At 32.3% G+C, this 27,035-nt stretch overlaps 12 protein-coding genes across 12 annotated transcripts; 6 read left to right on the top strand and 6 right to left on the bottom strand.

Annotated features, from left to right (window-relative positions):
• Positions 1-95: 95 nt before the first annotated feature.
• PPL_11208 (patatin family protein) lies at positions 96-3,687 on the top strand (the record flags this gene model as incomplete). The annotated part of the gene is made up of 2 exons (XM_020581965.1): positions 96-113; positions 442-3,687. The coding sequence occupies 2 exons, from the start codon at positions 96-98 to the stop codon at positions 3,685-3,687; spliced, it is 3,264 nt and encodes a 1,087-aa protein (XP_020427268.1).
• A 182-nt stretch (positions 3,688-3,869) lies between these two features.
• Positions 3,870-7,235, bottom strand: PPL_11207 (patatin family protein; the record flags this gene model as incomplete). Its single annotated transcript, XM_020581964.1, has 3 exons — positions 3,870-5,719; positions 5,774-6,692; positions 6,768-7,235. 3 exons carry the CDS (start codon positions 7,233-7,235, stop codon positions 3,870-3,872), a joined length of 3,237 nt encoding a protein of 1,078 aa, XP_020427267.1.
• Positions 7,236-7,685: 450 nt separating this feature from the next.
• PPL_11206 (autophagy-related protein 27) lies at positions 7,686-8,780 on the bottom strand (the record flags this gene model as incomplete). The annotated part of the gene is made up of 4 exons (XM_020581963.1): positions 7,686-7,881; positions 7,966-8,290; positions 8,375-8,556; positions 8,674-8,780. The coding sequence occupies 4 exons, from the start codon at positions 8,778-8,780 to the stop codon at positions 7,686-7,688; spliced, it is 810 nt and encodes a 269-aa protein (XP_020427266.1).
• A 790-nt stretch (positions 8,781-9,570) lies between these two features.
• On the bottom strand, positions 9,571-10,490 carry PPL_11205 (autophagy-related protein 27; the record flags this gene model as incomplete). The annotated part of the gene is made up of 3 exons (XM_020581962.1): positions 9,571-9,766; positions 9,856-10,244; positions 10,323-10,490. 3 exons carry the CDS (start codon positions 10,488-10,490, stop codon positions 9,571-9,573), a joined length of 753 nt encoding a protein of 250 aa, XP_020427265.1.
• Positions 10,491-11,048: 558 nt separating this feature from the next.
• PPL_11204 (autophagy-related protein 27) lies at positions 11,049-12,278 on the bottom strand (the record flags this gene model as incomplete). Its single annotated transcript, XM_020581961.1, has 5 exons — positions 11,049-11,247; positions 11,325-11,716; positions 11,794-11,836; positions 11,915-12,007; positions 12,253-12,278. 5 exons carry the CDS (start codon positions 12,276-12,278, stop codon positions 11,049-11,051), a joined length of 753 nt encoding a protein of 250 aa, XP_020427264.1.
• Positions 12,279-13,205: 927 nt separating this feature from the next.
• rpl27a (uL15 family ribosomal protein) lies at positions 13,206-14,007 on the top strand (the record flags this gene model as incomplete). Its single annotated transcript, XM_020581960.1, has 5 exons — positions 13,206-13,208; positions 13,309-13,372; positions 13,440-13,515; positions 13,593-13,767; positions 13,879-14,007. 5 exons carry the CDS (start codon positions 13,206-13,208, stop codon positions 14,005-14,007), a joined length of 447 nt encoding a protein of 148 aa, XP_020427263.1.
• A 794-nt stretch (positions 14,008-14,801) lies between these two features.
• PPL_11202 (exportin/importin beta family protein) lies at positions 14,802-15,415 on the top strand (the record flags this gene model as incomplete). The annotated part of the gene is made up of 3 exons (XM_020581959.1): positions 14,802-15,071; positions 15,195-15,282; positions 15,318-15,415. The coding sequence occupies 3 exons, from the start codon at positions 14,802-14,804 to the stop codon at positions 15,413-15,415; spliced, it is 456 nt and encodes a 151-aa protein (XP_020427262.1).
• Positions 15,416-15,521: 106 nt separating this feature from the next.
• PPL_11201 (uncharacterized protein) lies at positions 15,522-15,919 on the bottom strand (the record flags this gene model as incomplete). Its single annotated transcript, XM_020581958.1, has 2 exons — positions 15,522-15,711; positions 15,732-15,919. The coding sequence occupies 2 exons, from the start codon at positions 15,917-15,919 to the stop codon at positions 15,522-15,524; spliced, it is 378 nt and encodes a 125-aa protein (XP_020427261.1).
• Positions 15,920-16,220: 301 nt separating this feature from the next.
• On the top strand, positions 16,221-21,373 carry ipo13B (Sec7 domain-containing protein; the record flags this gene model as incomplete). Its single annotated transcript, XM_020581957.1, has 11 exons — positions 16,221-16,844; positions 16,931-17,122; positions 17,234-17,557; positions 17,644-17,880; positions 17,952-18,195; positions 18,544-18,857; positions 18,963-19,378; positions 19,447-19,890; positions 19,951-20,431; positions 20,500-21,086; positions 21,364-21,373. The coding sequence occupies 11 exons, from the start codon at positions 16,221-16,223 to the stop codon at positions 21,371-21,373; spliced, it is 3,873 nt and encodes a 1,290-aa protein (XP_020427260.1).
• Positions 21,374-21,676: 303 nt separating this feature from the next.
• Positions 21,677-22,756, top strand: PPL_11199 (uncharacterized protein; the record flags this gene model as incomplete). The annotated part of the gene is made up of 4 exons (XM_020581956.1): positions 21,677-22,172; positions 22,245-22,375; positions 22,445-22,590; positions 22,720-22,756. 4 exons carry the CDS (start codon positions 21,677-21,679, stop codon positions 22,754-22,756), a joined length of 810 nt encoding a protein of 269 aa, XP_020427259.1.
• Positions 22,757-22,993: 237 nt separating this feature from the next.
• Positions 22,994-24,762, bottom strand: PPL_11198 (uncharacterized protein; the record flags this gene model as incomplete). Its single annotated transcript, XM_020581955.1, has 3 exons — positions 22,994-23,041; positions 23,110-24,365; positions 24,444-24,762. The coding sequence occupies 3 exons, from the start codon at positions 24,760-24,762 to the stop codon at positions 22,994-22,996; spliced, it is 1,623 nt and encodes a 540-aa protein (XP_020427258.1).
• Positions 24,763-25,113: 351 nt separating this feature from the next.
• Positions 25,114-26,868, top strand: PPL_11197 (uncharacterized protein; the record flags this gene model as incomplete). The annotated part of the gene is made up of 2 exons (XM_020581954.1): positions 25,114-25,447; positions 25,520-26,868. 2 exons carry the CDS (start codon positions 25,114-25,116, stop codon positions 26,866-26,868), a joined length of 1,683 nt encoding a protein of 560 aa, XP_020427257.1.
• Positions 26,869-27,035: the final 167 nt, after the last annotated feature.

The raw sequence follows: 27,035 nt of genomic DNA, 5'->3' as shown, positions 1-27,035 counted from the left end.
ATGCAAAAGAAAAAAATAAAGTTGATCTTAATTGGTTTATTAACGTTATCATTTGTAAAAATTTTATTTTATTTTGTTGATTTAATTTTGCATAAATGGTGGTGATCATTGTTGTCAAAGCTACAAACAAAATCACACCCCTCTTTGATTCCCCCATTATCATTCCAATCTCATCCCTCATCAGCAATGGATTTTTTGCACCAGCACACATCCTTTTTATTAAAATTAAATTTTTAATTCTTATTTTTGAACTGAAAGGTTTAAATCTGCTTTTAATAATTAAATAGATATATCTAATTTTCATTTTAAATTTTAATACTTTTATCTTTTTAAAATAAATATAATGTTGTTTAAAGAGTAAGATATATAAATACTAAATAAATAGATTTTAAATATTAACTAAATTTTTTTGTTTTTCTTTGGCACATAGTGGAATATAAGTGTTGTTATACTGAAGGATCTGAAGATGAATCTTTAGATGCCAACGTTGCAGAATTGAAAGCGGAATGTAATAATAAGGTGTATGAATTTTGTTGTGAGGAAGATGCTTTCTATTGTAAAGAACATTCAGAGATGCTACATGCATATGATGTTATGAAGGACCATGACAGAGTTCCAATTGACCTGTATAAATGTGCTACCAAAACCCTAGATGAGACATCGGGCACACCTGATGATTTCAAAAACGATTGGAACAAAAACAATATTCTCTACGTAAGTCCAAACACCCAAAAGATGGAAATGGGTATGAAATGGTTGAACACTGGTATCGATGAAAAAGATCCATTCCTTTTGGTCAGTTTCGTTGGACCTGCAGGCGCTGGAAAGAGTACTCTAATCAGAAGTTTTGCTGAAGGACAGATTCCGGTTTCATCCAACAGTCAAACTACTGCTGCCAGTTCCGATATCAATTGTTACAATGGAACATTTGACAATGAAAACCATTGCAAATACCTACTGTTTGACTCTGAAGGTAAAGGTGCCGATACCATTAACCAAATGATTATAAACACCCAGAGCTCTGGTTTAAGTTCTTCCAATAACTCGATCTCCTACGATTATCGTCGCTCCTTTATCGATACATGCTATCCAAGATTACTATATCTTTTCAGTGATGTATTTGTTTATGTATTCAACCAGACTGCCAAGCAAAAAGAGAATGTAATTTCCGAACTTCTTTCATATGCCGCTGAGAGTGCCGCTGCATCAGTTAACCAACTCACCAAACCACACTTGATTGTTGCTTTCAACAAATCGAATGACGTTCCAACCTATGACAATGACGAGGCAAGAGAATTGATCTTCCACGACAAAGATGATGGTTCTGCACACAGCCAAAATATCAAAGAACTCAAAAAGTATTACCAATCACTCAATGTAATCTTCATCCCTCCTGGAAAGACAATTAACCCAGATTCCAATGAGATTCAATGGGTACTCGGAAAGTTTGTTCAACAAACATTGAAGTTAAAGACATTGGTCTATTCACTCCTTCAATCGGCATACAAAGTGAAAACCAATCAAAATATTGTTTGTGAAAGAGGTAAAATCATGGGATATATCTCAAAAGCAATCAATATTCTCAACAGAGATCCACACGGACCAATCGATATCTATAAGATGGCCAGATCAATGGAAGGTGTCAACTCATTCCTTTTCGAATATTTCGAATGTATTTATAATCTTAATATCAAACAAGGTATAAATAGAAGCGTTGCATTTGACCAAGCATTCCAAGTTATTATTACCAGAGTCAAAGATATTCTCTATTTATATTGTCAGAGAAATAGTCTTCTCCACCCGACCAAAGGTCAACATATTCCACAAAGTCTGATTGAAATGTTCGAGAAAGCTCACTCCAGTATTATGAAACTTCTACCGTGTAACTCTGCTCATCCTTTGAAGCCACATATTCGATGTGAGGTATTACAAGGTGCTCATGGTGTGATATCCGATCACAAATCAACTCAGATTGAGACGAAAAAGAAAAAGTTTTTGTTTCTCAAACTTGGTGAGAAGGTGGAGACTGTGAGTTACCAATGGATTGGTAATGGATTTGAACCATCCAAACATTATCAGAATCTAGCCGAGATTGCCAATGAACTTCTCCCAGAAGCTGGAAAACAACATCCAGATGAGAATATCACGATTCAAAATCGATTGAAACTCATTGAAAATAAGTCATTGCCATTTACGAACAGAGTTTGTTATGGTTGCCTCCTTGACCATCCAACACAAACCAGAAAGTGTGGTCACATGTTCTGTATTACATGTTCCACTCAATGGAGTGTACATTGTCCAGTTTGTGGTACACACTCGCCATGGACCAACAACGATATACCGACACTTGCTGGTACTCGTATACTTTCACTTGAAGGTATTGGAGGTGTAACTGGTGTTGCACAAGCTTTTATTATTACAACAATAGAGCATATCCTTTTTGATATTCGAATCCACAAATTAGTCGACCTTATTATTGGATCTGGATCTGGAGGATTAGTTGCACTTGGTGTCACTGGTGATTCTGGAAATGCTACAAGAATGATTGCATTCTACACTGCATTGAAAGAAAAACTGGAAACCTATCCGTTGGGAACAATTGCCGGAATTAAGAATCTCACAAGAATATTATATCGATCAATTTATAAAAAGATTTCATTCCAGAGTATTTTAAAGCAACATCTCGAATATCTAGAGTCTGTTGGAAATAATCCGAGATCCGATCAGAGTCTACTGTGCCAAGCTGCGACCAAAGGAAATTCTCATGTTGCTGTCACTTCTACTACAAAAAGCACAGGTTCAAAGAAATTGTCACTCTTTACATCATACCATCTTCCAGGAAAATATGATAATCCATCAGGAACTGTTTTCGATGCATGTCTTTCAACTTCGGCAACCGATGGATTCATTGAACCACATATCATCAATGAAGTATCATACACCGATGGTTCAACATCAGCATTGGCACCCGCAATAATTGGATATGAAGAAGCTCAACGTTTATTCAACCGCTCATGTGATTTGATTGTGGCAGTAACAACCGGTAAATGGGCCAACCCTGGAAATCAACATCAAGAGGACTGCTATAAAGATGGAACCAACACCGTTTCAACACTTAATGAGAGTAGCACCAAGTGGGCAGAGTTGAAGGATAAGGTAGTTGCGTCCAATCATCCAACAGTTTGCAGAAGAATCGACCCAGAATATACAGACGATTACTGTTATGATGAAAAGCATAAGATTGAATCTATCATTTCCGATGTCAGAAGGTATTGTGAGAAACACAAGTCATTGCTGAACGATGTTGCAACCAAATTATTGGCAAGTCAATTCTATTTGACTGTCAATCCACACCAAGACTCAATCAAATTTACAATTCAATGTCGTTTATCATATGAGTTGTACGAAAATACTGTTTTGGTTGACAAACTAAGAAAATTAAGCACTCCATTCAGTATCACTGCAGATGGTGTAGGTGCAACAGACATTGTATTTGACAAAGTTCAGTTCAATGGTGGATTCTCTCAATCACTCACAATCAACAATTTGCAACGTGATAAATTAAGTAAGATCGATATCAAACTCAATATTGTATTTGGTGATGATCAGTCCGAAGATAAAAAACATTCAATCTCTGGATTCCCGATGAACTTTAGCCAAATTCTAAACACAGTAAATAAAAACTAATTGATTAAATATTAAAAAACACTTCTTTTTAATTCTGATTGAAAATCATCATTATGATATTAAAAAAAACTAATTGAATGTTGAGATCATTGGTGAGAAAATAAAATAAAATAATTTAGAACAATCTATTATATATATAATATTTAGTATTTATATATTTTGTTTATTAATTTGATTAAAATTTAATTGGACAATTCGAAATTAATTGATTGGATGGGTTGATCAGAATCTTTACATTTAAGATTACATTGGATTGATATGTTGAATGAATTATAGATTTCAACATTGTCAATTGAGAATGGAATCTCCAAAGTTGGTTCATATTTGATGCTATCAATATTGAATGTGAATTGGAAATCATCAGGAAGACCAGAGTGATCTGATAATGAGAATGGTTTGGATGATGATTGGATTTGTGATATGATTTCATTTGGAATTTGATTGTTTGGTAATCGACATCGAATGATACCAGTTACTGTCTTGGTGTTTGCAATTCTCGGATTCACTTGGACAAAAAATAATTGAGCAATCAAATTATTCACTAAAATTTTGAGTTCTTCTTTTGTTTCTTGTTTGGTGTTTAAATATTTTCTGGTTTCATTGGAAATTGATGAAACAATCTCTGATTTTTTTCCGGTTTTAAATATTTCATCTGGTAAAACAGTATCGATTCTAAACATCTTTGAAATCGATTGTGAATATTTCGATATATGTGATTGCCACTCTTCATTTGCATCTGAATCTGGAGTGATACTTATTGATCCATTTCCAATTGATGCAACCAAATCGATTTGTTTGGATTTAACTAATCCATCTTTCTGATTTATACCCCAATATCTTTCACATTCACCAATGGTAAATTTAATTGGGTGGTGCTTTGTATCATGAAGATCAGAGTCAATTAATAATGCTGTTGACATTCTACTAAGGCTATCAACGCGCACTTGTAGAGGTGCATTATAGTTTCCGGCTTGAGCAATGTTTGGATTAATTAAGTTTTTGGAAACAGTGGAGCAAATGAATTTACAATCCATTGGTGTTGTAAAGATATTGGCATTTGGTATATATCCGGACAGACTTTCAGAGGTAACTTGAAACAATAGACTAGTCATTTTATCCATAGAAAAGTTTTTGTCTTCTTTTTCCAGATTACCCAACAGTTTAAGCATGCCGTGTGTTTGATCAGAGAATCTATCAATCATCTCGATGACAGTTGACAACTTCTTGTTTCCACAGAGGAATACTAATCCAATCAGTGCACCAGTTCCAATTCCAGAGACCATATCAAATAATCGTGAAATTGGTATTCCATATAATCTCTTTTCAATTTCATCAATAACTGTGCTTTGTGATGCTGAGAATAGGAGTCCTCCACCTTCTAAACATAAAACTCTAAGTGCTGCATTCTCGGGAATCGATCTGTCAACCCAAATGGAATGCTTCTTGCAAATTGGACAGAATAAAGGTGATTCTTTACAACATTGATAACAAACGAAATGTTCACATTGATTTCGAACTTCACTTGGGAAATCTAAAAGACATACATTACAGATTGACCAGAAATTTGAATATTTGGAAAGATGTCCAGATTCCCAATCTGCAGTTTTGAAAACTGTTTTTGGAGATCTGAGTGCTCTCTGACATCTTTCGGCCAATGTTCCAGATTGTAAAGAATTTTCAAACTCTCCACTCCATGTTATCTTTTTATTATTACCATTCTTAATTCCAACAGTCCTCAAGAAATCAGCCTGTTCCTTTGATAGTTCAAGAGAAACAACCTCGGTACTTTCGTGCTTCGATCCATGGCTATTCTTTCTGGATTGGCAAAGTACATGTTTCTTAAGGTTTTCAGAATAGTACGTTGAGCCACATAGCTTAAACTCTTGAAGTTTCTCTTCAACTTGATTTAATATGTCAACGAATGCACCAATAAATTGAGCATCTGGTTGACCAATTCTTGGGTCAATTCCAGAAATCCTCTTGCAATAGTGTTTATATGATACAATAACAGCATTCTCTAAAATTTCATTTGCTAAAGTAAAACTTTTAATAAACTATACTACAAATTTAAATAATATTATTTTACCTTCACTAAAAGACTTGTGGATATCTTCTGATTTTTCTCCGTAATATTCGAAAACTAAGTTAGCAAACTTGAAGATATTTGATGAAATAGAGGTGTTCTGGTCATTCATGGTGACAAGTTTGAAGAAATCAATCTTTGAATTTCGGTCATGATTGAAAGATGTCATCGCTTTGTCAATATATTCAAGAACTTTGGAACGAGAGTATTCTGGTTTGGATTCTTTGGTTGATTTGTTGATTCTGAGTTTCTGTTTGATGAGATCTCCAAGTTTCTCGATCTGTTGTTGAGCTGTTAATAATGTACTTCCATTGGCATTCGGAACATAAACTACGGATATCGATTGGTAAAGACATTTCAATTTGTGAGTATTCTCACTTTGATTGTCAAGATATTGTTCGGTGGCCTTGTCAATATCAAAGTCATCTTTGTTGGTTGTATTGGAATTGTTGAAAACAATTACCAAATGAGGATGTATTGATTGATTGACCGATGCTGCCGATGCTGATGATCCATAGAGAATCAATGATTCAAGAACGGTTTGACGTTCTCTAGCTTCACCGGTGAACATGAAAACAAGTACATCGGAGAATAAATATAATAATCTTGGAAATGATTTCGAAACGAATGGCTCTCTTGCCGCAATGAACTGGTTCATCTCCTCATCATAGACTTGAGATACTTCCTCCTTAGGATCAGCCCCAGCTGGACTTGACTCTTTTGCCTCGGAAAGACTACTTAGCAGCATGGTATTTGACATTGAACCACCAGTTCCTTCACTGTCAACATAAATAAACTCATCGTTTTGGTCATCAAGATGAGATAGATATGCATTGATATCAGATGAAGTTGGATCGACAGCACCTTTAACAGCTGGTGTTGGAAGTATTTTATCATCTGCTAACAGTCTAATCATTGTACTCTGTTAATGAGTTAATAATTATTCAAATTAGTTAGGTACATAATTATGAAAATACATTAAGTATTTGTTATTTACCTTTCCACAACCTGAAGGACCAATAAAACTAACTTGATGATATGGTTTATCACCATGTTTTGAAACATCTGCTAACTTTTGACCAAATTTCAAACCTCTGGTTTTCGGACAGATATAAATGAATTTTGTCTTTAGATCGTTTGAGACATCTTGGGTGTGATCTGGACATTCCAATCTGAACTTGAACTTTGCGACCTTTCCAGAATCTTCTCTTGTATGTGATTTCATTGTCGGTATCTTCTTGTGAACAGAATCATGTGTTTCACAAAGATACTTTACACATTTCAGACAATATTTTAATGATTGCTTCTCACAGCCACTGGTCTCACAATTCGGTATTTTGAAATCCAAATGATTTTGGTCTGTTGTAGGGATTTCAGTTGTTGTTGGTGTCGTTTCGTTTGTTGTTGTTGTTGATTCTGTTGGTGTTATAGGTTCTTCTATATTATTCATTATCTTCTCATACATATTATATTACAATGTAAAATTAAAAATGAAGCAAAAATATTGATAAGCATGTAATGTGTGGTGCTGTTCAAATTAAACCAAAGAAAAGAAAATTAGATTTTTGAATTTTAATCAGCACACATGATCAGAAGATCCAAGATCGCAATGAATGGGGGCGAGATTGTTTGTTGTTGAGGTTGAAGTTTCAAAGCAATTACAGAATAAAATAACATAATTAATTAAATAAAAAATATATTATTATAAATTTATTTTCTTTATGATATGAATTTTCTATATTTTAAATAGTTGGAAATAATAATATATAAAGAAAGTTAAGGTTTACTTTCTTTAAGTTGACTTTGTTGTTGTTATGAGCTCTATACATTTGATCGATTATTAAGAATATGTTATAGTTATCGTTTTTTTTTGTTGTTAGATAAATGTTATGTTCGTCTGTCGGGTATAGTGTATTTAGACTTGTTGATAACTTGATTGTCCACCAGAACCAGTGACCTTTCCTTTGATGAACAATACACCGTCCTTCATCAAACCTGGGAACTCAACCCAGAATGAGTGATTGGGGAACATCTCAGCTCCACGTAATCCACGAACCTTAAAGTTGATGATAATACCAACTGCAATGTAGACTGTGGCTGAAACAAGGAGACTAAAATAAATTAAATTAAAAAGAAAAACAAAAATAAATTAGGAATTACTATCTAAAGAAATATTATATAAAAAGGCTACTAACATGATGACAAAGATCCAACCTCCACCGATTCCACCCTTCTTCTTGGATGGCTCAGCGCTGCTACCATCGGTACCAGAACCAGAGGTTGTACCAGAACCAGAGGTAGTTGATTTTCCAGTGGTTGAACCAGTTGAAGAACCGGTTGCACAAGCCAAATTACTGTTGAGCTTGATGGTGTATGTACAGGTGGAAACCTCAGTGGCACTTAAAATTTGAGTTGCACCATTGGTACACATCATTTGAATTTCAGTACTTCTGACAATGGTACCTGATTTACATGTGCTACCACCAGTGTATGTAATAACACCACCAGCAACACCATTGCCTTAATTTTTTCATAAATGAAAAAAAAAATTGATATTAATTAATATCTCAACAAATTTATTAATAAATATAACAATTAACTTACTGAGAGCTTTGACAATAGCGTTGGTGTGACCACAATCAGCTTTTGGTTGTGTGTCAGTTGGTCCTTGTTGACATGAAGAACATTGTGGGTTAATAGTTGTACATTTGGAGGCAGTTTGACAAATATTGAAAAAGTATGTGGCTTTAGAAGCATCTTGGACTGACCATGATGTAGAATTTGCTCTTATTGAATTGAAATATATTAAATTAGCTTTCTGTTCTAAGGTATATATAGATTGTGATATTGTATTGTTTATTTATTTTTATTATTCTTATTATTTTATTTTTTTTTATACTTACAACTTAGAGAAATCATAATTTTTACCGCCAGCACTCAATTTACAATTTTGTGCTGAAACAATGGCGATTGCTGCCAAAATGAGAAGTGTGCTAAATACCAATTTCATTGCTATATATTTATATGTTACTGGTTTCTAAATGTTTTGATGATGTAACACTAAAATTTAACAATAATAACTCTTGATTGCAAGCAAACAAAATTTTTTGATGACCTTGACGAAAAATAAATAAAATTAAATAAAAAGAAAAAAAAAAGCCTTTGTTGATTGTTTTTTTTTTTAATTTCTTTTTTTTTCTATTTTTTTTACTTTGTACTTGGCACCTGCAATACCGCAAAAACACTCATGTTCTGCAACAATATTCAAAGCTCAAACAAATCCAGATATTTTTTACAAAAAAAAAAAAACAATAATGTCAAAAATGAAAAAAAAAATTTCTTTCGAAAAGTTTGCAAAAGTCAGAACCATCAATAATTCCTTAGAATTTGCGGTCACCAAAAAACAACTACAATCGGAGACTCATTTAAAGTTAATGGACATTATTAATATTGCAACAGACCATTGAATTAAAATTGTTTAACTTTTTTTTTTTTGATTTGGAATCTTTTAATAATTCTTTTGATTCAAAAAACAATAAGCAAGAAATGAATTCATTCATTTGTTATCATATATTGATATCATGATATTGAATTTACTAGCTAGAAAATAAATATTAAGATATATAAATATATTTATAAAAAAATAATTAATTGATAAACAGAAAATTCAAATGAAAGTTCAAAGATGAATTGTTGTATTTTTTTGTTTCTCTAATAAATGAAAATGAATTGTTATTGTATAAACACAAAAAATAGTTACAAAAAATAAATATATATGTAGTTTTAATTTCAATTTTCTTTTAAACTTGTTGGTAACCAGATTGTCCACCTGATCCTGTAATCTTTCCTTTAATAAATATTGCTCCATCTGCAACATAACCTGGAACAGAACGCCAGAATTCGATATTTGGGAACATTTCGGCTCCTCTTAATCCACGTACTTTGTAGTTAACACCAATACCAACACCAATATAAACTGTAATTGATACCAACAGACTAATATTAGTGTTAATGTAACAAGTTAGTTAAAGTGAAAAAGTCACAATATTTTTATAAGAATATCATTGTTATCTTTTAAAACTTACATGATGATGAATACCCATCCTCCACCGATTCCACCCTTCTTTCCACCGGATCCTCCACTGCTGGAGCCACCACCACCTGGACAGGCATGTTTGGAAGTCATGAAAATATCGTAAATACATGAGGTCTCACTGACGGAAACGATTTGAGTTTCGGATTCTGAACATTGGATTCTCATTCTCGATGTTCTAGCTTGGCCATTTGAGCAGTTTGGTCCACCTCCATAGGTGATAGTGGCACCCTTTACATTTGGTTGATCAGTGATCGCAGTGAATTGAACATCAGTCAAAAGACCAATAGTTCTCCAAGCTCCACCACTGACTTGACAACTTACTGTGTTCTCTTCTGAGGTTGCACATTGTTGGCAAATATCACAAACATTCCAATAATACTTAAATAAAAAAAAATAATAAATAAATTAATATAAATAATTAATTTTGAATAAAATTATTCGTAATCTTTGACATACAGTTGCAGCGCCTAAAGTATTTGAAGGTTTAAATGTATATCCTGTAGTATTTTTCATTGCGCTAAAATCATATTTATCTGACCCGTTTGCAAATGTACATTGAGCGGCTGCACTAGCCACACTGAAAATAGTCACAGCGACCAACAACAATGAAATGATTATTTTCATTTTTCTCTAGCTCTCTTCACGCTCTCTGAATTCTCTATAATAGCTAAATAAAATTTAACTTATAATATCTTTATTTATCAATAATTATATCTAAATTTTATTGATTGGTGTTGTGGGTGTGAGGTGACTGAAATGATTTAAATAAGTACTAAGTGTTAATATCAATACACTCATGCATATAAAAAAATCAAATCAAAAAAAGGTAAAAAAAAAAAAAAAATTAAACATTTTTTTCACGATTTGGTAAAGCATTTTTCACTTTAATCTGGTCCACACCACCAGTTAGATTTTTTTTTATGTTTTTACATTTTTTTTTAAAAGTAGACTTGCACAATTTTTATTTAAAATTGCACAATTTTATTGGATTTTTTTTCAAGCATTAAAACACCACAAGCAAAGAATGATCATGTGCTATTTATGAGATTATATAATGACTTTACAGCTTTTTTTTTATAAATTCGTAAAAAAAAAAATAACAACAATTTTATATTTATTATAAAAATGAAAAACTTTTGATTGATTATAAAAAGAATGTTAAATTGGTTGATAATTATAGATTTAAACTTGTTGGTATCCTCTGTAAGAAGATCCAGTTCCTGTGATCTTTCCTTTGATGAAGAATATACCGTCTTTCAAAAGACCGGGGAAGTCGCTCCAGAAAGCATAGTTTGGAATCATCTCTTTTCCAGTTAATCCACGAATCTTGTGATTATAGGTGACACCACCTGCCAAATATAAAACTGTACAAACAACCAATCTACAAATAGAATAGAAAGAATAATTGTTAGAATACACCTCTATTGTATTTTTACTAATTGTAGATTGAAAACTTACACAATGATGAAAATCCATCCACCTCCGATTCCTTTACCACCTCCGGAGCCAGTCGATGGAGCGGCAGCACCTGGACAGGCATATTTACTCGAGCAGTAGATGTTATACATACAGGAAACTGGCTCTTCGATCTTTGAGAACTTAATTGGATCGGCAGTCAAGTCGCAACTACAAACAAGACTTAGTTGTCTTGGACGTCCATTACCGCAGACCGATCCCTTGAAGTAGGTCATATTGGCACCTTGGGCACCACCTGCCAATTCAGTGAAAGTTTGTGTACCAATCAAACCACAATTCGTCAGACCGTTGGAGTTCTTTTGACAGGCAGATGAATCGGTAACACCTCCCTGTTGAACACAAGTTGCAGATGTTTTACAAAAATTAAAAAAATACTGAAAAAAAACAATAAAAAAATAACATTATTAGAAAAGATGTTGTTGTTGTTGTTTTTAAATTATAATTAACTTACAGTTGCTGATGCCTTTATATCTGCGTATGAATATTCGGTAGAACTATATTATTTACAAAAATTCATTGATAAATTAGTCAAAAGTTTCTTAAAAAAAACAAATTAAATGTTTACTACTTACTTGGCCAAACTCGAAAAATCATAGTTATCTCCAGAAGTGGCTGATTTAAACTGGCAGTTAGCTACAGCATTGATGGTTCCCACCAATGATAGGCTTATGATTAATATATAAATTATTATTTTCATATTATTTAATTAAAAATATATATGTTTAAGTTTGCTGTTGTTTATAAATATAAATATAAAAATAGATAGATAAGATGTATGTACAATTAAAGATTAACAAATATTATATATATGTATATGTTAATTAAACATTAAAAACAATCAAAATAAACTAAAAACAACTATTTAATTTATAAAGAAGTAAGTAGTAACAATAACAACAACAAAAATAACAATAAATTCTTTATAATTAATTCCATTTTTAACATTTAATTTAAATTCTCTCTGGTCTTAATATATATTAAAAAAAACAACAACAAAAACACCACAAACACTTTAAAGTTTATAATTAAGTTGTTGTATAAAGCGTGTTTATCATTACCATCACCCCTAAAAAGTATAAAAATACCAATCATTCATCCAATTTATCTTATTATTATCATGATTGCAATGTGTGTATTGTGTGTTTATTTTGTTTTTTTTTTTTTTAATTATTATTAATTCTTAATTCTTTTTGATTGGATGGTATAATATCAAAGTACTTGATAGCAAGGAAATTGTAATCTTTATAATCAATAATAATAAGTAATCATCGATTCGTAGAGAAAGATAAGGAGAGAGAGAATAAACGAAAGATTCACAAGAATATTCAATTGAACTTTACTAAAACTTTCTCAAACAAAATTGTAGATATTATTATTTCAAATTGATCAATTCAATTTTAGATTGCAATCTAAAACAAACAATTGATATTTATTTTACAATCTTATTGTGATTTCATTTCATGTCACTCTAAATTCTAAAACAAATAATAATAAATGAAATGAAGGAATGCAATGAATGAATAATAATTGTAAATTATCATAATGTGAGAACTATAGTATTGGTCGTCGATAGATGATTAATGAACAATTTTATTTTTGGTGATCAAGTTGAAGTTAATCTGTGGACTTGGGATTGTTTTCGTTTTTTTGTTTTTTTAACGTAGGAAGTAGAATGACGGGCTTTTATTTTTTTCACGCCAAACTTCAAATTTTCATTATTTTGAATTTTTTGAAATTTTTCAAAAATTTTACTAGATTGGGTGTGGTGAGCGAGTGGGTCTCTGACTGCGAGACGAACCTTAGCTCTATAGTGTAACTTTTTGTTTGTGATCCACCTCAACGCATTATAATCCCTATCACAGAATGGTATGGTATCAATCCTTATATCTTTATCTATATCCTATCGTATTGCTATGTAGTTCATCAATGTCTAACACTTTGCTCCAATCTACAAAACAAATTATAGCCTACCCGTTTCAGTAAACACAGAAAATCAAGAGGAGACGTTTGCGCCGGTTACGGTCGTGTCGGTATGTATAATGTAGAAACAAGAAAGGAAGAAGAAGATAGAATCTAATGAAGTGTTATTGATAATAGGTAAACACAGAAAGCATGCTGGTGGTCGTGGTAATGCTGGTGGTTTGACTCATCATAGAATCAACATCGTCAAATAGTAGGTTGAAAATTGAGAATTCATGTCGTTTGCGAACAGATAACTTACTTTGAATTGATTACATTATATCATTATAGCCATCCAGGTTACTTCGGTAAGCTCGGTATGAGAACTTTCCATTTGGTTAGACACAGATCCTACTGCCCAACCATCTCTCTCGAGAAGATCTGGACTTTAGTCCCAGAGACTGTCCGTAAGACTCTTGCTGCCAAGGCTGACGGTACTGCTCCAGTTGTCGATGTCACCCAACGTGTAAGTTGATCACAAACACACTATTTTTTTTAGAATCAAAATATAATAAGAACAAAATCTAATCAATGCATCATCATCATCAATCATTAAATTACAATCACATGATAATAGGGTTTCTTCAAGGTTTTGGGTCACGGTATCCTCCCAAATCAACCAATCATTGTCAAGGCTAGATATTTCTCCAAGGTCGCTGAAAAGAAGATCAAAGCTGCTGGTGGAGCCTGCATTTTGGTTGCTTAAATATTATAGTATTTAAAACCGTTATGTGAAAAGGGAATAAAATATAATTAAAAAAAATACAAAACAATCAGTCTATTTTATCTTTATTTTTTTTTTTGAGTCTTTTTATCTTTCCATTCATTGTACGAATAAACAACAAACAAACAATGAAATCAAATTTATCAAAATACCTGTCAACAAACGATGTTTTGATCTGGTAAAGCAAAACTAAATCGTACAAGTAAAAATAGAAGTAGAACCAAATCATTAAAAATGAATGTGTTCTTTCAAATGAACAACAAACAACTAGTCAAGTTTGCAACTTGTATCAATATTTATGATGGATAAAGTTCATGAATAATAATAAAATAATAATATCGATTTAATGTTATATATATTTAATAAATAAAAATAACATAAATCAAAAGATAATTCTTATATTTGTTTGGCAAATTATTTGTCTGACAATCATGTGATATCAAATATTTGAAAATGAACAAGGTTTTAACGGTCGTTTTCTTCTAAAAATTCGAATTGGTAAAAAGAATGTGGAAGAAAAATTTGAAAAAAAAATAAAATAATAAAGAAGTATTGTTGTGTGGTGGTGTATTCTTTATGAAAACAACAATAAACAAATAAATACTCTAACAACAACAACAACGAACTAAATAACTTTATTATTATATTTATATTATATTAAATTAATTATTATATTACTATTTAATTAAAAAACAAAAAAAAAAAAGAGTAAAAATACAATAAAATATAGATTATTATAATATAGATAGATATTATATACTGATAGGGGTTGAAGAATGAATGGTTTGCAACAACAACAGCAACAACAGCAACAAAAGCAATCAGTATCACCAACTATAGTTGCAAATGATTGTCTTGCAGGTGGTGATATATGTAATATCAATGGAAACTTGGAACCACCAACAATCGATAACATATCAAAGGCATTGGTTGCACTCTATACCTCTAACGATTCATGTATGAGAGATTATGCACAACAATGGTTAATTAAGATACAGTCACTCCACAGTGCATGGGATTTCTGTCCACAACTATTAGAAACAAATGTATGTTAGGAATATGATGTGTTGTCGATGTCGATGTCGATGTTGTAGTTGTTGTCATTCATTGTTAACTAACTAACACTGCTATCATTTTAAATGATATGTTAACAATCAATTGATTAACAGGTTTTAGAATTACAATTCTTTGGAGCATCTACTTTGGAACAAAAATTAAAGAATGAATGGACAAGTTTGCCGAATGAGATGAAACAACGTGTGTTATCTATTGTTACAAACATTGCAGAGAAGTCAACGAAATTGAATGGCATTGTCGCGACAAAGATGTGTGTCGTTCTGAGTATTGTGGCGATGTACACATTCTCGACGCTTTGGAATTCACCGATTGAGAATGTCATTCAGTTGTGTAGTCCAAACATCGATCAACCACTGATGAATATCCAGTTGGACAAGTTGCGATTGGTGTTGGAGTTCTTGTCGATCTTACCGCAGGAGCTACGCACCGGTTCCATCTCGTGCCAGTACAAAATGATTAGAAAAGAGATCGGTGGCACTCTGATCGATCGTATCTACAACTTCCTGTTGATGATCATGCAGTTGCCAGCCGATAGCAATCTCGACGTGAAGATGGTGATTCGCGCGCAATCCAACTGGCTTAGCTACATGCTTCCGACCAACCCAACAACTTTTCTGGCGACTTTTGACCGTGTGCTGAACGCGACCATTGCCGACCCGAGCCAGGTCGCCGCGTTCATGTGCATGGTCGAGTCGACACTGGGGCATTTGGAGAACAAGATTAGCGATGACATTGAAAAGGTGTTTGGTGTCATCGCCGACAGACTGCAGCTGGTGATGCCAGAGTTCTTCCAGCGCGCGGTTCGCGAGGACGACATTGTTGGCGCCAAGTCAATCTGCCACCTGTTTGTGCAGATTCTCTTGGCAAACAACTCGACCGTCCTCTCAAAGGACTTGATCAAGCGATATCTCGAACTCTTGATAAACTTTATTTCGATTGGCAATCGTGAGTTTTGCGAGTTGCTCTTCCCGTTGTTTGACGACTTCAAGTCGCATCCCGAGTATCTGACACTGGACAAAGCGATTCTCGAAGGTTTCTTCCTGAAGGTGCTCAGTCAGATATGTCTGGGTGCAACGTATCCCGCTCAGAAATCCGCAGAGGAATATCATCAGATTCAGATGTTCCGTGAAAACTCAACAGAGATGCTCGACATTATCAATCGATTCTCGATGAACGACCGTCACTGCTTTATTGGCTACCTAATGGATACTCTGAACAACGATATCATCAACAAAGTACAGGCATGGCAAAAGTATGAAGTTACACTATTCTATATTTCAGCGTTGGCATCGGGATTCAATTCTAAAGACAACAAAATCGTGCCGGTTCTTCTCAAGTTGCTTCCATCCATCCCGACGAAATCAGTGGAACTAGCGAAAACCTCGATCATATTGCTCGGAAAGTGTTCCAGCTATCTTCAGGAGCACAAAGACAACTTGGAAAAGGTTATTGCCGATATGATTCCAGCGTTTGCATGCACCGAGCTCCTAAAGTCGGCATCAAATGCATTCCTCTCGATCACAGCCAATAGAAAGTGCGCACTCCATCTCTCACCAAACATTCTCACCATCATCGATCTCTGCTCGCCACACTTGAACTCTCACCAAACTCATCCATCCATCGCCACCGTCTACGAAGCACTCATCTACATCATTCACGTCATTCCATCCGATAAAATGATGCCACCATTCAAGAAATTAATTGAACCTGTAGTAGAAAATATCGGAAGAATCATAACATCAGTAAGTTTAATATTAATATTCACAGTCATATTTCCAAACAATCACATTCTAATCTAAATTTGTTTTTTTTTTATCTTCTTCTCTAGGAACAACCAGCAAAGAGTTTACCACTTCTGAAAATACAATTACAGATCATCGAAAAGATCACCAATATTATCGACGTTGACGATGTATATGAAGATAAAAAGTCACATCCATTGTTCCCATTTTTCAAGATTGTCATTCCACAAATGAAAGAATTACTTAAACTCTTCTCATCCGATTGTCAAATCATTGAAGTAAGTGTAGTTAACATTATTTCAGTTTTAATTGATTACTAACATTGTCAACCTTTTTAAACATCCAAGTCAATCGCATCGATATATAGATTAACTATTTTATATTCAAAGAGTGTCATTTCAGAGTTTATTAATGAGATTCTCAATCAAGTCACAGATACCTATAATAGATACCCACTTTCACAATTGTTACAGGTGGTATCTGCCGTTGGAAACAGCAGTAAATCACAAAATATCGAAGAGAAGCTTGCCGAGTGTTACACCATCATCTCTACAACCACACTTAATCTCCTAAGAAGCGAAACAAAACACGATATGTCCATGCACTTACCAGTCTCACATCCATTAAGAGAGTACCCAATCGATCCAAATTTCCTATTAAACTTTTCAGTCCGTCCAGATCTTTCAAGAGAATATTTCAATATGATTCAAAATGTAACTATAACCAACAGAACAATAACTTAATTATTTCCTTTTGTTACTAATCTCTATTATTACGATTTTATTTATAATTATTATAGGCACTGAAAACTGTACCACAATGTGTTGACCAGCAAATCGTTTGTGCAATGGCAACCTATATTATTCACAATCTTTTGGATATCAACGATCTGCTCACCAGTAGAAATTGCTTTACTTTCCTTTCCACTGCTATAATGTTGGTAAAGAGTGCAGACACTAGAGCTGCCAGATTTGTCGAGATCATCAATGAACTGATCAAGAATCATGGTAGAATTTTAATTAGAAATCTTCTAGTTGTATGTATTACTATACTTAATAATTGAACTTTTATATATTCTAACTATTACTATTTTTTATTATTTTACAGGGTGTATCATCTGTATTCCCAAGTAATTTGTTACCAAATGTTGCAGAGGTATTCCATGCTTATGCTTCGGCATACCCAACACCATTCAGACAGGAGGCATCAAAGATTCTCATAAAATCACCATTCCTCGAAGGCACAGTAGAAACCTCTGACAAACAAATATTCTTGAATCAAATCCAACGTGTATCAGATAACAAATCAGACTATCGCTTTGCAATTCAAGCCTTCGCAATTTTATGCAAAGGTAAATAAATTAGAAAAGAAATATTATTTTAAAGTTTTTTTTTTTTACCACACATCTTGATTTTTATGTTTTTTTTTGAACCAAACTTTTGATCATCAAATGGTGTGCAAAATGCACAAAAAAAGGTTTCATTTTTTGTTTTGCCTCCAAAAGGTTTGGTTTTTTGTTTTTTTTTAAAGCACCTCTTGAGATTCGTAAAAAAAAAAAAAAAGATGGACCAATTTTAACTGTTTAAAATGGATCACTAAAATCAGTTTTAAGAATTTTTTTATAATTTCTAGTATTATTTTTTTTGTAACATTTAAATTGATTTATATATTTGTACATAATTATTTATTTATTTATTAGTTAAAATAAATAAAATGGAGTCATCATCGACATCACGGTTTAAACACTCATTTCGCAGACAAGATTTAAGAGTTACTCTGTTGTGTGATGGTCTTGGAACGGTTTCAGAGAAAGGAAATAAATTGATAAAGGATGAAGTCTCCAAGATTTTGGATATCATTCAAACCAATCCTAATATGTCTGCCAAGATCAACGCCGATTCACAAACATCCAATTCACAATGGCAAAAGATAATTAGACATCTATCGAATATCTATGAGGTTTCTTTTACTGTTGGACCTAAATGTATATTATCAACTTTAGATTTGATTATTGTAAGTGTTTTTTTTTTTTGGTTATAAGAAAAGAATTAATAATGATTTAAAATCTAACTAACTTTTGTTTTGATTTTATAATTGGATTTCATATTAAACGTATAGTTGCTGATTGATGAAAAATGTATTGTTTCATCAATGGTAGAAAACAATAAGGCATTGGTAGATTATTTCTTGGAGACGACTCTTAGAAATATTTTGCATATAGACGAGGATGTACTTACCAAGATTTCAAAGATGGTTTTTGCTACTTCTCAGTTTAAGAACCACAGTGTCTTGTTGGAAGTTCAAATCCTCTTCTATATCTACGAACATTTGAAGTTTACTTCAGATTTTCTCAATCACATCAGAGACTCTATCAAAAAGATACTCGGCTCATTGTTTGAGAACTTTGAACCTCAATCTTGGTTTCATTCACTCTATAAAAACCATTTAATTCTGACGGATCATCAAATTCCAATTTCAGATTCAATTTTCATATTCAAATATCTCAGTATGAAATCACATACCTATTTAAAAGAGTAAGTTTGATTACATATTATGAAAGAATCAATATTAATTAATTTGTTTTCATTTTCAAAACTAAAAGTGTACCTTCAGATATCAATTCAAAAACATCTTTAGAGTTTAGAACAAAAGTGTATCCTTTGGAATTGATTGCTTTTATAATTAGAGAGTTTGGTGGAAGAATGAAAGAGTTTTCACAGTTGAATGAGGGAGCACTCAATTACAGCTGGCCACTCATCATTGAAACTGGATTCTCTTCGAATGTCGTCATTTTCGAACATTCACTGAATCTATTTTTAAACTTGATTGTTCACAACAGAGAGCATCTCAAGAGTGAGATTGGTGATTACTTCTCAGATGTTATTTTGCCGTATCTGGAGAGACATTCCAATAGTAAATCAAACCCACATACACATCAAATACTTATATTGGAATTTCTCATCAAGTTGTGCGAATATCCTGATATTATATCGGATATTTATATCAATTACGATTGTAATATACATTATAAAGATATATTTCAAAGGTCTGTAGCATTATAAAATTGTTATAGTTAATAATTAATTATTAATAAAAAAAAATATAGATTAGTTGAATCTATCTGTAAGATTTCAAAGAAAGATATACAGAGTTATAAGAATTTGGATGAGATTAAGGTGATGGATTTATCATTGGAATTCATAGTTCAACTATTAAAGAGTGTATCGGGTGAGGTGAATACCAATAAAGACAGGTTGGGAGGAGAAGACAATCAGTTTCAGAGAAACAAATTTCACAAGCTGGAGATCAGAGATGCCATTTCAAAGTTTGAAAAGGATATTAAAGGCAGTTTGAAAATACTACAGGAGTTGAATTTTATCAACGTTTCCGATCCCATAAGAATGGCATTATTCCTCAAAAACACCGAGAAGCTAGATAAAGTTAGTATTGGCGCTTATATATCTGAACCCAAGAACACTCAAATTCTAGAGCGATACACAGACCTATTCGATTTCTCTGGATATGAAGTCGATACTGCCATTCGACATTTCTTAAATCATTTTAGACTTTCTGGTGAATCACAAAGAGTATATATAAAATAATAATTTTAGAAAACTTGAGTAAGTTTAATTAACAATCTTTAAATGTTATTTAGGTTGAACGTATTATTGAATCATTTTCAAAGAGATTCTATAATAATAATAGTGAGAGGTTAAATGCTAAAGGATTGTCGGATACAGATGTATTTGTATTGTCATACTCAATTATTATGTTATCGACCGATCTTCATACAGCTTCCATAAAGAATCATATCACAAAGAAAGAGTGGATAGATAATTACAATAGAGCCAGACCAAAAGAGAGTACAAATAGTTTCAACAAACAATACCTCGAGGATATCTATGCCAGAATATCAAGTCAACCGTTGTCATTGAATAAAGACGGTGAAGAATCGATATTGAGCACAAGAAGAAGAGCGAATAGCATCTACGATCAAGGCGACCCAGAAGACAGTAACAATAACAATGTAAATAGTACAGAGATATTTCATCGTAGTGAATTTGCGCAGCACATCAAAAGCATGTTCACAATGGTATGGCCAGAGATTTTAGATTCACTCGGTGTCATACTCGGAAAAGGCAAAGTTCAATACAAACAGCTGTGCGTTGAAGGTATCAACGTGGGATTGGCGACACTCCCACTCTTGAAAAACACCGCCGAACACAAGATAGTTGTCAGCTTGTCAGTCACCCAATCACCAGATTTGATAGTTGCCGACGACGTAGCATCAAATTCATCAACACACACAACCAACTAATAGTTTTGTATTACCAAACTTAACAAATCATCCTATATTTCGAATTAATTTAAAATTAACTTCCACAGTTAAGTTTCTGTACAATATCCATTTATCAATGTAAATAAAAATTTTATTATCAAACGTGTTTGTTTAATGTATTTCTTAAAAGCTCATAAATAACCTAATGATCTCATCTCGTTGACAAATATTTATTTATAGAAGATGTTAGATATATAAATAATTAATTGGAACTTAATTATTTAAAATGATATTTTAACCACACACAAATCATCATATTTGGTCTATTTGGTAAAACTTTCGCCCTAATTTTTTTTTTTTGATCAAATAAATCTTTTTATGTAAATTTCTCTCGCCTTTTATTTTTAACTGATCATTTATTAATTTTTGTTTTTTTTTTGATTTGTTGATCAGTGTTTCGTATAAGTGATTGCCAAAAGAGTTGTATTTGTTTTAAATATCTTTTAAAGATTCTCTATTATTTAAATAGTTATAGTTACTAGACATCTTAATAATGCAATCACTTAGAACTCTTAGATTATCTATTGTTTCGAAAAGAGACAGAGTTCTGCATAAGTTTTCGTGGAGTTCAACCACCACCACTACCAATGCAAACAATTCAACTCTTTTATTTCAGAATCAAAGACAGCCGTCACAACACACTCAATTTGAAGATATAATATCATCATATTCGACTTTGTCAAGTGAAAACAATAGCAATAGTAATAATAATAATAGTAATAGTAAAACAAATACAACTACTCCATCACCGACTTCAAGTTCAACTACTACACCAGAAAATAACAACAACAATCATAGTGGCTTCAAACTTTTCATTTTAAATATATATGGTCATATTAGAAAGTTTGCAGATGAATTGAATCAACAGGTTAAACATGGAGTTATTGCATACTATACCAACTGGAAGTTCTACAAGGACATAATCAGACCTAAACAGATGATGGGAACACCACTTTCAAGACAAGAAATTATATCGATGAATAATTTCAGTATGTTTCGTAAATTATTTTATATATAGCTATAGTTGACGTTATATTGATTATTATTTTTCATCAAAATAGAGAAAGATTCATTATATTTTGTACCACTATTCGTTTACCTTTGTGTTCCATTTTCAACATTTGGATTGCCTATCTACATTAAATATCTCTCAGCAATATTACCAAGTACTTTTTCAACAAGAGAAATGATAGTAAGTTTAAATTCTGTATTAATCTATTGGAAATGGACAAAACAAATAACATTGATTCAATTAAATTAGGTGAAAAGATATTTGAACAAATTGAAAAAGAGAACTAAACATGCAAATTCATTATATGAAAGACTAAAGTCACGTGACGATATCCTTCCAAACCAAAAGATCACTCTTTCAAATTTGAATAGAGGTGATTTAGTTTTACTATACAAGTAAGTTTTGCATTATGATTTACATCATCAAGTGAACATCATGTATTAATTAATTACTTTTAACTATACTAAAAAACAATAGATGTATTGGATTTAGCTTTACTATGACTTCAACAGATAATATTATAGAAAACATTATACAATGGGAGAAAGAGATTATTCATGATAACAAAGTGATTTTAAGAGAGGGTATACAGAATCTTTCGATTGAAGATCTTCAGGATATTGCATTCTCAAGAGGAATTCACTTTATTGGCAAGTCATATGACCAATTACTACAACAACTTTCACAATCTCTGATTATATCACCTTCGAGTGCTCCGTCTCACTCCTCTTGTGCTTTATCAGTAATGAATTCATTACTCTCCACCCATTTAACAAAGCAAAAACAAATGGATGATGATTAATTAATTAAATAAATGTTTACAGTTTCTTTAGGACATCTATCTTCCTTTTAATTTATTGTACATTATTTAAAATTAGTTCTAGCTTGGAGTGATGAAATATTTTAGCAATTACTCTTCCGGAAACTCCTGAGCATTCACCAAATATTAAATAATAATTTTCATCTAACTTTCTAATAGATTGTGTGTAAAATAACTCGAATTTAAGAGTGATATTGGTGATTGATTTGATGGTATCCGGAATGGTGATGTTGATTTTCGATGTTTTTTCGAGGACTAGAGTTTTGAGTGTTGGTGGTATCAAATGAAATGTTTCATTGGGATTATTCCAGCCAAGATCCAGAGATTCAATGGAGCTTGGAAGTATAACTGTATTGGGAGGTGGTTTGGTTCTGAAGGTTGGCAGACGCAGATCTCTTAGAGAACATGATTGATCGGTAGCAGACTTTTCACCAAAGTCAAATAGATTTGTAATTGGATCAAATGGAGCCGTTAAGAAGCTGATTGATCTAACGCCAGATGGCAGAGATATAGTTGATTCTTTTAATGTTCCACGAATTGCCAATGTATCGATTTTTATATTTGAAGGAATTGGAAGTGTAATGTTATTTTCATATTCGAGCACATCAAGGTGATATTTCAATGTTTCTGGGAATATTTCGTTGAACTTAAAATGACAGTCCTGAATATAGATTCTTTTCAGAGATGTTGGCATTGTTCCTCTCAAGAAGCACTCTTGTCTAAGTAAGGTGATATCAAGTGTCTCTAAATTTGGAGGGAGGTATTTGAGATTGAATATGGTGACTTCTCCTCCAACTCGATGAGGAAGATAAATGTAAAGTGTTTTAAGATTGCGAAGTGATTGTATTTCCTGTAACCATGAAATTGGCACACACGATTTCTCTAATAAACTATTTTCACCAGTTGTAGATTCATTTGAACAATAGCTTTGTAAATCTTCATTGAACGGATCATTAAAACTTGTAAGATTCAAATAGGTGAGAGATGATGGGAGTACACCTGGTTGAAGTTCGAATTGATAGTTGTTCAGAGTAAGTTTGCGCAAACCATCTGGAAGAACACCCGGTGGAATCTCTAGATTGAAATCCTCTTCGAAATCCAACTCTTCCAAAGAAGCGGGTAGAGATCCTTTCACAAGTGGCTCATCGAAAGTGTGATCGAATCGAAGAGTTTTCATTGAATTCGATAATCCATATTTCAAAGTGCTACATCCATCGAACGTTGTTACCGAATGTGACTCTGATATTAGTTTGTGGAGATACTCCAAGTTATCATGATGATATGAATATCTAGAGGAAATATAAATAGTTGAAACATTACTGGGTATACTATTTAAACTTGTAGCATCATCTTTTTTATTTGGAAAAGGTAAAAATGATTAGATGAGATAATCGATTATCTTTATATATTTAATTGAAAATATCATACCACAATGATAATCATAGCTATCACTTACGAAATCACCAATAGCCAGTTTACAATTTGTCTTTGATTGAATCGATTTCAAAAAGTTATTGTGATATGACGGTAGTTTAAAATGTTCATTATTTTGTTTAATATCAAAAGTATTAAGAGCAAATAGGTCGATACGATCGATGTTGAATATTAAATATTTATCTCTCTCATCGTACCATCTTTTACAAACTAAACTGAAACAAATGATATCAACGTTGTCATCCAAATGACTTATTATTTTATTTAATATTAAATGTGATAGATTCACTATTATATTTGGTTGATTGTTCATTATTATTTGAAAAGATCATAGTCGACCAATTTTAAAAGAGAGATTGTCTGATCACAAAACAAAACTGGCTCCCAACAACTTTCGCCTGCGCATTAATTTTAAAAAAAATATAAAAATTAAAAATTAAAGGGCTTAATGTGATCAGAGTGGTTTTTTTTTATTTTAATCGATTTATGAAGCAAGAGCCAGTTTTGTTTTGACATCTTTTTTTTTTCTATTTTTTCTTAAATTTTTCATTTTGTTTATTCAGATTTTTACTCACCTAATCACATCATAACTTACTTAACAAACCATTATTACATCTCGCATGCATTACTGACACTGACCAATTAATTGATATTGTCTGATTAGATGAACATAAATAATAATATTCAAGATTTACCATATCTATTGATATCTAAAATATTAAGTTTCAAAGAACTGACAGTTTTAGATTCAATATGTTTTAGTTTAACATCTAAAAAGTTATATAATAATAGAGATAAATATTTGATATTCAATGATCATCAACTTACACATGCTAAAGCACAATTGATTTACAACAGAAGTAATCATGTAACACTTAGATCATACACCAAACAATTTCAACAAATATCGGATATTCAATCTTGTAAACTATTGATTTGTGATCATCAAACCTCCCTTAAGAAAGAATATACAAATTTATATGATTATACAATAGATAGTATGTTAATAATATTAATATTTCAAAATATTTAACTTTTATCAAACTAAAAACTTTTATCATTTTAAAAAGTTACCAACATGAAGAATACAGATAATCTTTCAGAGAAAATACCTTTGAATGTAAAGTGTATTCACGTATTAAATTGGAGTGACGATTGTATATTTAATATTTCAGATAGTAGTATAAGTGAACTCTTTATCGTCACTGGCAACAAGCTAAAGATAATATCAGGTTCACTTCCAAACACTCTTGAAAAGATAACTATCTATAATCGTCTCAATGACTATGTGTTGCCTAATAGTGTTAGAACTATGAAATTCGATTGTCGAAATCAGCAATTTATTTCAGGATTGTTCCCTCAGTCATTGGAATCACTCGAACTAGCTATGCATCTTCATCCATTGGTTGAAAACTCTCTACCAAATCTGAAATCCCTCCATCTAAGTTCGTACAATCCCACTTCAATTGTTAATATTGGAAACCTACCTACATCACTTCAAACTCTGGTATTCGAGTATGGTTATTTTGGTCGAATTGAGAACATATCTGCTATCTCCCAATTTCAAAGACTGACAACAATAGAAGGATGCCGTTTAGAGTGGGTCGCTTCACTTCCACCATCTGTCACCAGCCTCAAATTTTCCGCTTGCTTTCAAGATACTAATAATATTGAACCCGGTGTCATTCCATCGACAATCACCAACCTCTACTTTGCAGACATTGGAAAAGTAAAATTACAATCCGGGAGTATACCATCGAGTGTCAGAAAACTAACTATTCTGGGCTATAAATACGATCTGGAAGCTGGTGTCATCCCGATTGGTGTGAAAGAATTCTATATCCTTTTGAGATCTGCTATTTTCACAGTTGAATGTATACCAAGCACTGTGGAATCACTCAAAATTACCATATTTTTAAATTGCCATCGATTTAAGTCTGTAGATCTTCATTCACTACCATCGATCAAGAAACTTTCTTTGGGAATAAGAAATACCAAGATAAGCAAATTTCCACCGAATTTGGAATCACTTAAGTTTAAACTCTCTGGAGATGCTGAATTATTATATTCATCATTACCATCGACCTTAAAGGAACTAACACTCATTTACACTAAACTCATCATCGATTCATGGAATGTCGGTGCACACCACCAACCGAAAAGATTGATAATGAAAGTAGATAGCTTTTATTTCAACGAAAACAGGTTGGAAGATCTTCCAATCTCTGTTGAAATCGTCAAAATCTCTAATGCAGAATTTCGAAGATGTAATAGTTCATGTCTATTCATTGGTCACAATCGAGAGTATCCTGTGAATGGTGGATTCATAGAATCAACTGAACAATTGAGAGATTTACTTTACTATAAAGTATTGGAAAGAAATATAAATAATCATTTAATATCAAGTTTCATTACATAAATAAATAAATTAATAATAAATTCTAATAATAAAACAATTAATTTAATAGAAAATCTTATAAAGTTAAATAAGGTCGCTATATTAGTTGAACACTTAAGGAAAGGTAACCAATTTTTTATTATCATATGATTATGATAAAAAATAAACACACTCCTGTTTAATTTTTT

Source organism: Heterostelium album (genome assembly GCF_000004825.1).
Source record: "Heterostelium album PN500 unplaced genomic scaffold PPL_scaffold13, whole genome shotgun sequence".
In the NCBI taxonomy this organism is placed as follows: Eukaryota; Evosea; class Eumycetozoa; order Acytosteliales; family Acytosteliaceae; genus Heterostelium; species Heterostelium album.
This window is presented reverse-complemented; position numbering and strand designations above follow the sequence as displayed.